At 34.5% G+C, this 12,939-nt stretch overlaps 1 protein-coding gene across 1 annotated transcript in view; it reads right to left on the reverse strand.

The window, feature by feature from the left end:
- Positions 1-571: 571 nt before the first annotated feature.
- The window catches only part of LOC149529442 (Ribosomal protein L7Ae/L30e/S12e/Gadd45 family protein), a 30,112-nt gene continuing 17,744 nt past the window's right edge, over positions 572-12,939 (reverse strand). Inside the window, exons 3-4 of the mRNA XM_089809954.1 lie at positions 1,230-1,335; positions 572-1,124 (exon numbers count right to left, since the gene is read on the reverse strand). Of these exons, the coding sequence (XP_089666080.1) occupies positions 963-1,124; positions 1,230-1,335 (268 nt within the window). The 3' untranslated portion in view covers positions 572-962. The remainder of the gene's footprint in view (positions 1,125-1,229; positions 1,336-12,939) is intronic.

Here is a 12,939-nt window from a genome sequence, read left to right on the forward strand (position 1 = left end):
TTTTTAGTCCAACATAAGGAAGCTACTGTTTATTCAAGAATAACGAAATTTGATAGACCGAGATTGCAATGTCTATTTGGCATGAATTGAGTTCAAAACAGATCTTGGTCTCTCACCTGGAAACTGTTGATCTTCTTGATACGGAAGAATTCCTAAACTTGTAATCCTAGAGGTAAGAAAATAAGAAAATAAGTATCGTAAATTTAAAAATTTAAAAACCATTCTTTGTTAACAAAATTGGCAGATGCTCAAACCTCAATTGAGCTCTTAATCAAATGAGTAATCATACAATTAATAGACCAGTACAAAGAGCATTGACTTGGGAGCGTTTGTGCTTGAAAATTAGATAAAAGTCAAGTCTGGGTTTTGTTGATATACCGTATACTTGAAAGTGAAAAAACAGGTATGAATTAAAAATTAAGTCAAAAAGACTTTTCTAATAAGTTCATTGAAAATTAATGTTTAATCTAAGCATTCCCAATAGGGCAAAGGTGTATCAAATGTGTGATGGACAACTATTACTTAATATGTAAAATAATGCACAAGATTCAATGGCATTGAACAAATCATATGCTCATTTAACTACTCATTTTATTAGCAACCTATAATTCAAAACAAATTGAATAGGAATGTAAATACCTGTACTTTCTACATGTAACAAATCACATTAGAAAAATAATATCAGTTCTTGCAGTTAACTACTTCCTTATATTCATCCTTCAATTTTAGGGGGACCTCCTCGCTAATAACGTCTTTTAAATAAAATTTGATGTAAGCAATCCCCCCAGGCAATAAGTGAAAAGTGCAAAGCCAACATAACTATGTAAACAGTTGCATCTTGATATAAAAAATAAACATTTACAAAATCCAATACTAAATGTGACTATTAATTTATCATCGATTGAAGTTCAAAAGGAAATCTGATGAAGATGTACAAAATCTGGTACAGCAACTAGACCGTGCTAGAAAGTTGATGACATCAATTCTTGCACTTCCTTGACTACTTCCTTATAATCATCTTTCAATTTCTTTTGGTCCTCCTCGCTGATAGACCCTTTCATAGGGCTTGTAAGAACCAAGACGCAACATGTTGGCCTCTTAGTGGCCCCTGCACCTGCAAGATCCTGTAGAAGAAAACAGAAGAAATAATTGTTTGAAAGAGTTAAAGAGAAACTAATTACAGAAGTGCTGAAATATTCAAGATCCCATGTTCTCCTCATCCGAAATACCTCTTTTGATGGTACATAAATATATGGAACGTCTGCTTCTTCACATAAAATGGGCACATGAGTAATTACATCAATTGGTGAGATGTTTCCAGCAATAATGCACAATCTGCGAGAACCAATTCTAAAGTTGGAACAACGTAAAGGAAAACAACAACAAGAAGTTACTTTCACTCCATAACATACCTTCAAGTGGCAATTTGTGTCATGAAATACAGATGGCAATGCATTAATCCATAAAGAAAGGGTGTTTAGCAGGACTGGGAGAGACGGGTGCCAAAAACACAAAATATGGCTACTAACAAAAATTCCTTCTACAAGAATGCATCATGCACCCACACTAGTTTAAATAAGCAGGGAAGCAAGCATACAGACATAATTAGATTTGATCGGTCATTGCTGAAGTACCTACAATAACTTTAATAAATTTTCATAGTTCTATATTGATTTTTAACAGGAAAAGGAAGGCATTTGTCAATGGTACAAGCATCAATAAACAAAAGAAATAGCGTAAATATGCTATATTTATCAATTGAGAATACAAAAAACAACCGAATCTTCTTCAGAAAACAATGTTAAGACATAATATTACACCATAGTTTGCACGCACAGGCATATTAATAAAATAACACCACATTAGTTAGGCCTAACATAGCTTATAAGTAAGTTACAGCAACATTGTAATTTTCCATTTCAATAATAAATACAAGCATAACTCATTGAAGTGTATGCCAACCAATTCTCTCAAAATCTATGACTTCAATACTCAAAAAATTACAATCATTGTTCTGTAAAAATACACATTGTAATCTCTGTTGATTTGTTAACTAGATTTGAACCAAAGTACATTTTAAAATAACGCTCAAAAGGGCCAATATTTGAAAGCTTCAGCACACATTAGAATTATTTTCCACCGAAGCAGAGTAAAAAGCAGTTGCCAGTGCCAGTTGTGAAGCTGTATGAATACACCAAGTTTTGAGTGATTTGCAGCTACTTCAAATTACATTGACTCTCAGTTTTATATGACAATTAAGTAGTCTTAAAGTTAATGAAGACCCAATTTATCATGCTCACACCGAGCATAATGAGGTTCATCATACAGCAAGTGGCTGACATTAATGATATTTCTTTCCACCACTATACACTTCTCAAGAACAGACAGTCAATCTAATGACTAATCTCTTGGTGCTATTTGTAAGGTTTACGAGCACTACTATTATCCCATGAAACATTAAAATCTGACCAATTTTTCCTTTTAAAAGCATATTACTTCAGATACTAGTTTATTATTCCAAGTCATATTGTTTGCTATGCTTAGCTTGTGTTATCAAACAAATTAGGCTTACAGAGGGATGTTGATTGTCACCTTGCCAATACATAAGACTCATCACTAAATGGATTCTAATGATAACTGCAGACAATGGAAATTAATGCTCCAGTTAGCCTGTTTAACACATGATGATATCACAGTGCTTCAGCTCTACACAAATCAATGGTTTATGCTATCACAGAGGATTACTGGTAGTCCTTAGCATAGATGTGAGTATCGCCGATTAATCGGCGAGACTAGAAAAAATCATAATTTTTTGGGGCCGGTGATTTAGTTGCCCCAAAAATCTCGATTTTTTTTGCAGATTTTTTCAAAAAAATCGCAGATTAATAGGCAATTAATCACCTAAAAATCGCAATTTCTTGGAAAAAAATCGCCCGCGCCCGGCAGTCACATAAAGTGACGAAAAAACATATTTTTTTCATTTGGTTTTTAAATTGCTTTGGGCATTTTGGAGAGGAGAGGATAGAGGAGGAGTTCTTGGCAAGCAAGAGGCGGAATCGAGTGCATTTGGAGGCTTTTTGATTCGATTTCTTCGTTACTAGGTAAGTGATTTGAATCTTTGTTTTTTTATTTTTGCAAGGGATTGTATTCTTTTTTCTTGCATGTAAATGGATAAAAATATATTCCTAATTAGTTAGGAATGCATTTGGTGAATGTAAGCAAGATTAAATGCATTCATTTGCATTTTTTTCCATTCCAGATCGAATTTATGTTAGAAATTTGCGCTTTTTTGTAAAATTTGAAACCCTAGCAGCTAGTTTGTTTGAATGTTATTTGGATTTCAATTTATTGGCACTGTTATTGGAATGTTGCTTGAATTCTTTGTTTAACTGTTAACTTTGATCTTGTTATAATTTATTTATAGTTTTTTTTTTTATTTGTATGCGTAAGGCAGCCCGCAGCAGTTTTAAATGGCAGACAAATGGCCATTGGCCATTGACTCCATGCCCTTCAAGCTACATTGGCACCACGCCAAAGAATGCGAGAGATCAAGCATGGAAATATGCCTATGAAGCACCCGATGAACCAACCAAAGTGATTTGCATTCGATGTGAAAAAGTAATATCCAGGGGCATTTACCGGTTCAAATATCACATCGCAGGGATCTCAAAACATGATACGAATCCTTTTGAGAGTACAACAAAAGAAATAAAAAGGTTTGCAAATGCCTTGCTCGCAGCTAGAGAGCAAAAAAAATTGCAAAGAGAGCGGAATAAATTGCATGTCAGGGCGGCCATAGCAGAGACCTAGGGCAGTTTCGTTGATGTTCAGGAGGAGGAGGCAGCCATTGAGAGCATGGCTGGCTCTTATCATGGGCCGCGTGTCCGCAAACAAGGTGGTTTTTCTTTCACGAGTTCCACTCCCACTCCCACTCCCACTTCTACACCTCCTAGCACTTCCGCACCATCAGGATCAGCAGGTGCTTCTAGGATAGGGAGCTATTTTGTGCCGAGGCACACACCTAGTGCACAACCTTCATTAGAGGCCACTAGATGGAATAAAGAGGTCCATGACCAGGTGGACAATGCACTAGTAGATTTCTGGTTTTTCAACAACCTTCCTATTAGTGTTGTTGACAATCCCTATTGAGAGGCTTTGGCCACAGGGTTGACAGTTGCAGGAAAGGGGTACAAGTCCCCTTCTCATTTTGTGTTGGGTGGCAGGTAAGCAAATAATTTTATTACACTCGATTTCCTTTTAATTTTTAACTTTTTACTTAGTTCTAAACTTTAATTAATTTATCTAGAAATTAGAATGTTGATTACTAAAGTCTAAATCAATTTAAAATTACTAAGAATCTAAGACATAACTAAATTTTGTTTTTGTAGGCTTATTGGAACTGCTGTTGAGAAGGCCAAAGCATTTGTTGAGGAACAAAAACAAGAATGGACAATATTTGGTTGCACCATTCTTTTTGACAGGTGGACAAATGGGAAGAGCAGGACCATAATTAATTTTTTGGCCTGCTGTAATGATAATGTGGTGTTCCTAAAATCAATCGATGCCTCCAGCAAGGTAAAAAATGCTCAAACATTGGCATTGATGTTGGAGAACATGGTCTTAGAGATTGGCATTGAAAATGTGGTGCAAATCATCGCAGACAATGCTGCTGCATATGTATCAGCAGGTAAACCGTAATTTTATGTTGCATGTGCATTGTGAATTTCACAAGAAGAAATTTTAATAGTTTGATATTTTTGAAAAGTTGGAAACTAATTAGTATTTGCTTTTACAATTGGCAGGAAAACTCCTACAGCAGAGGCACCCCACTCTCTCTTGGACCCCATGTGCAGCACATGTCCTTGACCTTCTTTTGGAGGGCATGGGCAAACTTGAGTGGGTCACTCCAATTGTGGAGGATGCAAGGCGGGTGACAAAATACATATACAATCACCCATGGGTCCTTAGCTTGATGAGAGAGCACACTTATGGCAAAGAAATTGTCAGGCCTGCCGTCACACGGTTTGCAACGATTTTCTTGACATTGCAAAGCATTCTCGATAATTTGGTTTCTTTGAAGCAAATGTTTGTTTCCAAAAAATGGCTTGATTCCACATTTTCAAAGAAGAGTGAAGGAGAGAATGTTGTGCGGATTGTGTTTGATAAATATTTTGCAGATAAGACCGATGAAATCGTAAAGGTCACTATAATACTTTAATTTTTAGTTTACACTTTACAACTTTATAACATACTTAAACTAACTCAAGTAAATAATAATTTTGTAACTTGTCAACTAATTTCAAATTTATATTGCAGGTGTCTGAGCCTTTAGTTAGAGTTCTGCGTTTGGTTGATGGAGACCAAACGCCAATGGGTGAACTATATGAGGCCATGGACAAGGCCAAAGAATCTGTCAAAAATTACTACAAAGGGGAAAGCATCAAATATGAACCCATTTGGCAGATCATTGATAGTGGTGGAATAATCAGCTCCACCAACCCATTCATGCAGCAAGATATTTCCTCAACCCACGTTTTAGGTATATCGTAAGCTCATTCTTACTCAAATTTAAGTTAACGAAGACTTGAGTTCATTTTGCTTTCGTAGGGTGTTAGGTGTGTACTAAAATTGCAAGACTTATTTGTTTTTGGTTTTTGGTTTTAGGGTTGATGGTAAATATGCAGATCCTGATGGAGAGGTCATCAGAGGCCTAAGTGAGTGCGTCCAAAAGATGGTAACCAATGAGGAAACAAGAGATAAAATCATTGTTGAGCAGGAGATCTTCACTTCAGCACGGGGCAAGGTGTTCTCCGCTCCTCTCTGTCAGAGAGCAAGGCTTACACAAACCCACATTTGCAAACTTCTAAATCTCAAATGCTAAATTAACATTTATGTTTCACTTTTTGTTGTCTATTAGTATTTTCTAACTTGTACAATTTTTGTGATGCAGTGGCTTGGTGGACCACTTGGGGTGCAAGCACTCCAAATCTTGCAAAATTTGCTCTTAGAATCCTATCACAGACTTACAACACATCACATTGTGAGCGCAACTGGAGTTTGTTTGAGGCCATCCACACAAAAAAGAGAAACAGGTTGTCCCAAAAGAGGATGAATGACATGGTCTATGTGCAATATAATCTTAAATTGCACATGAAAAGGGCACCACAAGATCCTCCTGGGCCAATCGATTTGGATGAGATAGATCCTTATTATGATTGGACGGCACAAAAGCAAGCTCCCTTATTTACACAGGAGGACATCTCCAATTTGGAGAGGGAGGCCACGGAGAAGGCTGCGAAGGAGGAAGGGGGTGGAACTGGATTTGACATCGATTTGGATGACATTGAGGAGGGCGATGATGAGGATGATGACATTGAGCTTACTGCAGAGGACCTTGACATCTTGTGCGCAGAGAATGTGGAGCTACCGACATCTAGTTCTATAACTACACCATCTCCTACATTGGCACAGACACAGACACAGGCACAGACCTTGCGGGGTTCTAGTTCTAGAGCTTTACCCTCTCCCGCACTTGTTAGTAAAGCGACTAGGAAGAGGAAGATGTAGTCCTACATTTGACATTTGTACTTATTTGTAGTCATGTTGATGCGCTTATTTGAGATCTTTACATTTGACACTTTATTTATGAGAATACAACTTCCCATGTGTTGTGAACTTGTTAGTTGTTAGTAATTTACAACTTGTCACTACTTACTTGTTAGTAATTTACCGATTAATAACTCTTTTTGCATTGATATATATCTAAACATGATTGTTTCTTATGTATTGTTAGTAATTAAGTCATTAGATGCAAAAAAACATTGAATTATGTAAAAAAATCGCATTTTTTTATTAAAATTTAGTGGTTTTTGAGTTCCCGATTTTTTGCCGATTTTTCCCGATTAAAATTTTTCAAGCCTAGGTGATTTTTACATCAATGGTCCTTAGTTTTTCAGAGCCCCCAGGGGATCTGTAGGGACCCTTTCTAGTACACATGGCAACATTCCATCAGTCTTGATGACACAAATCAATAGCTAGCAAAGGTTCAGATGGTTGTCATTGCACTTGGTAGGCAAACTTCTGAACTTTCAACAACTTACATAGGTTTCCTGCATCCATCTGCTACACATCATCATCTTAGTTCAATGGATTCTCGTCAAAAATTCATCAAACTTGTGAGACAGGAATAGTGGGATCCATTAGGGCGCATAGACTATTTTCTAACTACTCTTTGAACTTAGGGAATTCCTCTGTTGACTCAAAGGAATTCAGATCCAATGTGACAATTCAGATCACAAACATCAGTTGGCTACAACAAGCAAATCAGGACCAATTGCGCTTATTTAAGCTGGCAAAGGTTGAAATGATTGTCGTTTCAAACTCAGCTGGAGACAGAATTGTTGAAATTGGGATAGGATTATGATACTCTCCCAAACACTCAATCTCTCAGATGTCATTCATCTCTACTCTCTCTAAGACAATTTTGAATCTCAATTCAAAACCATATTGCTCAAAATCCACATTCTATTGATTTAAAAAAATGAAACCCTAATAATCTCACTCCTATTTTAGCAAATGTTTTATTCTATGGTACTTTACGTTGATATATTTGCTTGCTCAGCACATATAAATTGGGATAGGATTATGATACTCTCCCAAACTCTCAATCTCTCAGATGTCATTCATCTCTACTCTCTAAGACAATTTTGAATCTCAATTCAGAACCATATTGCTCAAAATCCATATTCTATTGATTTAAAAAAATGAAACCCTAATAATCTCACTCCTATTTTAGCACATGTTCAATTAGTCTATGGTACTTTACGTTGATATATTTGCTTGCTCAGCACATATATCTTGACTGTTATGAAGTTATCTATAGTTGATTTATTTCATTGATTTACATCAACTTACATATCGTTTAACAACTTACATATATTTGAGCTATGCATTTTATTTCCCTACGACTAGATTTCCCATTTGCATTCATATGAAGTACAAAATCAATGCTGGTAGATTGCTCAGGCTTATGCAAGATAGGTAAGAAATGATACTTCCCAAACCTTGTTGCCTACCGTCCACAACTTGGCAAATGCACTTATCCACATTTTCAACATATTAAGCCATTTGAGGCCCAACAGAAATGCTTTTCTAGTTGCTGCATGTTAAGAATGTTAGCTCTTAGGGTCCATTTGGTTCATGGAATTTAAAAAATCAGGATTTCTACAAACCTTGGTTTAGCCAAATCAAGCTTTTGCAAATCTTCATTCCAATTATTGGGATTTTACTTGAACCGTTTGTTTCACTCAAAAGATGCATGTGAAGACATATTTTTGTGTAGGCTTGGAGTTGAAGGCAAATTTCAAAACGTAGTCCAATCTATTGAGTTTACACTCCTTAAAAAACATAACCAGGTTTTGATTTTCAATTCCTACTTGCTAGTAAGAAGTTGGAAAACCTGGTTTTGAGGCAAAATTGGAAGTCCGGTATGCTAATTTCATTTGCCCAATTTTGAAACAAACGCAAAAATTTCAAATCCAAATTTTGAAAAAGCCAATTCCTGTCATCTTCCAAGAACCAAACGGACCCTTAGTGTATTGAAACATCTATTGTTTAATATTAGTAGTTGACAAATATATATATATATATATACACAAAACTGTCATACACTAACATTGCAGATCACTGGTTATGTGAGAATCTTGATTCATCACTCTTGCATATGATACAATGTATCAATCTTCTATATTGAAGATATGAATTACGTCTAAGATAATTTACTCCACCGTCGATAAGCATCAGGTGTCACTATGACTACACCAATTGTTAATCGGGTGTTATTATGCTTCATACCAATTGATAATATCAAGTGCCTTCATTATTATATACACCGCTTGGTTATCAGTTATCAGACTTGTCTAATCATCACCGATTAGTATCAAGTGAGTTGTGATTATTCTGACAAGGTGCAATTATACATATGTTGAGGCATGACCACACAGGGTCATGCCCCTACATGGCTATCTTTCAACATATATATATATATATATATATATATATATATATATATATATATATATATATATATATATATATATATGTTGAAAGATAGCCATGTAGGGGCATGACCCTGTGTGGTCATGCCTATATATATATATATATATATGTATATATATATATATATATATATATATATATATATGTATATACATATGTATATACATATATATACATATCTATATGTATATACATATCTATATGTATATACATATATATATATATACATATATATATATATAGGCATGACCACACAGGGTCATGCCCCTACATGGCTATCTTTCAACATATATATATATATATATATATATATATATATATATTTGTTCTATTTTCTGTCTGCAGATCATATCAATCACATTGGCATATCGATCTCAAGCTATATCCGAATACTACTTCAATATATATTGAATATATATTGGATTTACAAAAATCTTTAAGCACACATAAAATCTCAAAGATCTTCAAAATTAAATAATCTCAAGAATGAAAATATAATTACTTAGTCTCCGCCAATAAAGATCTATTAAACTTTACATGGTATCAGAGCCAAATTGGTAGAGAGACTCTCAAGGTGTCACTATGACTACACCAATTGTTAATCGGGTGTTATTATGCTTCATACCAATTGATAATATCAGGTGCCTTCATTATTATATACACTGCTTGGTTATCAGTTATCAAACTTGTCTAATCATCACCGATTAGTATCAAGTGAGTTGTGATTATTCTGACAAGGTGCAATTATACATATGTTGAGACATGACCACACAGGGTCATGCCCCTACATGGCTATCTTTCAACATATGTATATATATATATATATATATATATATATATATAGGCATGACCACACAGGGTCATGCCCCTACATGGCTATCTTTCAACATATGTATATATATATATATATATATATAGGCATGACCACACAGGGTCATGCCCCTACATGGCTATCTTTCAACATATATATATATATTTGTTCTATTTTCTGTCTGCAGATCATATCAATCACATTGGCATATCGATCTCAGGCTATATCCGAATACTACTTCAATATATATTGAATATATATTGGATTTACAAAAATCTTTAAGCACACATAAAATCTCAAAGATCTTCAAAATTAAATCATCTCAAGAATGAAAATATAATTACTTAGTCTCCGCCAATAAAGATCTATTAAACTTTACATGGTATCAGAGCCAAATTGGTAGAGAGACTCTCAAATTTAAATCTTGAATTAGAAGTGACAATATGTCGAATAATGTTAGTAGAGGACAGACTTGAAGGAGCAGCAAATTTCTTTTCTTGGAAAATTTGGATTATTACAACTCTTGAAGAATTAGAGCTAAAATCCTTTATTGTATCACACATTTCAATACCTGAAGATAAGGCACAAAAAGCCACTTGGAAAAGACGAAATAATAAAGCCAAAAAAATCAGTGGATTCAGTAAAAGATCATATTTTTCCATCCATCTCAAACCTCAAAAAGGCATTTGAAGTATTCAAGACGATTAAGGATACATTTGAAATCAACAACTCAAGTAGATTGATTACATTAAAAAAATCAACTAATGAATACAAAAATGAGTAAAGGAGAAACAATCTTATCCTACTTTGGAAAGATTTCTGAAATTAAAAATCATCTATCTTCTATTGGAAGCAAAGTAGAAGATCAAGAACTATAGATAATAGCACTTAAAGGGTTACCCATATCTTGGAAAGCATTCATCCAAGTCGTCAATAGGCCTTCAATACCAGCTTTTGATTAACTAAAAAACGATTGCACATCAGAGGAATCAAGACGGATCTCTAAAGTAAAAAATCTCAAATCAGAAGGGAGAAAATAAAGCTCTCTTCTCAATCTCTAACAACAAAGGGAAATAAAGGAAATTTGAAGGAAAGAAATATGGCAAAAGGAAAGAGAATAATAATTACAGAAGAAATGACTTCTCCAAAGTTAAATGTTTTAAGTGTGAGAAATTCGCAAATACCTTCAAAAAATGTTCAGAAAGGGAAAAAAATCTTATAGCTTCTTTAGCTAAAACAAAGAAGGATGAAAATATATTATTCTACTTGCCTTATTAAGTGAGATGAAATCAAATGAAAATGTGTGGATAATAGATAGTGGTGCTTCCAACATATAATAAGATTCAGAGATATGTTTGAAACTTTTGGAAATCATCTCACTGAAGGAGTCACAATTGGAGACAACGCCACCTATCCAGTTAAAAGAATTGGGACCTGTTCTATACAACTAAGGCCTGGGGTCACATTAAAATTGAACAATGTTCTCTTTGTACCAGGCATAAAAAGAAATCTAGTATCAATTTCTCGACAAGCAAATGAAAGGTTTCAAGTAACCTTCAATGAAGACAAAGTTTTGCACTGGCTATAAAACACTAATCTAAAAAATGCTATCACCATAGGGACTAAAGCTGAGACCCTATATAAACTATGCAACATTCAAAAGCAAGCTATTAACCACAAAGTAACAAATTCTAATGAAGTATGGTATAGAAGACTCAAACATATTGGATTTAGTTCACTTCCAAATGTTGAGAAAATCACCACTGGAACACCTAGCCTAAATTCAAAACATATAGGCACCAATAAAGGATGTGCTCTAGGAAAGAACATTAAAAGACCTTTTCCTTCTAGTGAACAAAAGCCTAAATCAGTTCTAGAACTAGTTCATTCTGGCTTATGTGAACCTATGCCAACACTTTCTCTAGGAGGTTACTCTTACTACATAATATTCATTGATGATTTCTCTAGGAAAACTTGGATCTGTTTTTTAAAGGTCAAATAATCAAATGAGATTCTATCAAAATTTAAAGAATTCAAAGGAATTGTGGAAAATTAAACGTCAAAAAGAATTAAAACCCTAAGATCAAACAATGGGGGAGAATATAATTCTGAAAATTTCTGTTGGGATTAAGAGAGTATATAATACCTTATAATCCTCAAAAGAATGGAGTAGGAGAAAGAAAAAATAAAGCCATTGTTGAAGCAGCAAAAGCCATGCTTCATGATCAAAACCTACACTTCTCTTTTAGGGCGGAGGACACCAATACTGTTGTATACATTCAAAACAAATGCCCACACTGAATACTAGAAAACGTAACACTCAAAGAAGTTTTTTCAAGAACTAACCTGACTTAAGTCATCTTAGAATTGTTGGTTGCCCTGTTTATATTCACATACCTAAAGAAAAAAGAACTAAATTAGAAAAGGGATATTTGTCGGTGCAATGAAAACTCTAAAGGTTATAGAGTGACGAGTCTGTGTACCTAGACAAAGATCAATTGAGGTAAGCAAAGATGTCATATTTGAGGAAAACAATGCATTAAAACTATCAACAAGTATAGAAGATGAGCGCACTACAAACTTGGATGAAAATCTACAAACTGAAATTCAGAGGGAGAACATATCAAAAGAAAATGAACTATTACCAGTTACAGAAGATAGAGACATCTCGAATATTAAGAAAAGGCCATTGTGGGCAAGAAAAATGATTGAAGAAAATAACGTTGGGCCAGATGAAATTTCCAGGGAAACCAAGAAAACCATAAACAAATCTTGTTACACTGCATTAGTAACTAAGCTTACTAAATTTGAACCATTAACAGTTGAAGAAGCCCTAACTTGTCAAGCTTGGAAAGATATTATGGTTAAAGAATATCAATCCATTCCATACTACAAAATGATGTTTGGTATATTGTACCTAGACCAAAAGACAAATCAGTTGTTTCTTCAAAGTGATTATACAAAATCAAATATGCATCAAAGGCAGTATTGGAAAACATAAAGCGAGGTTTGTTGCTAGAGGTTTTTCTTAGAAGGCAAGTATTGATTATGAAGAAAATTATGCCCCTATT

Source organism: Cupressus sempervirens, chromosome 11, assembly GCF_028749045.1.
Source record: "Cupressus sempervirens isolate cs-2001-9-10 chromosome 11, ASM2874904v1, whole genome shotgun sequence".
Taxonomy (NCBI): Eukaryota; Viridiplantae; Streptophyta; class Pinopsida; order Cupressales; family Cupressaceae; genus Cupressus; species Cupressus sempervirens.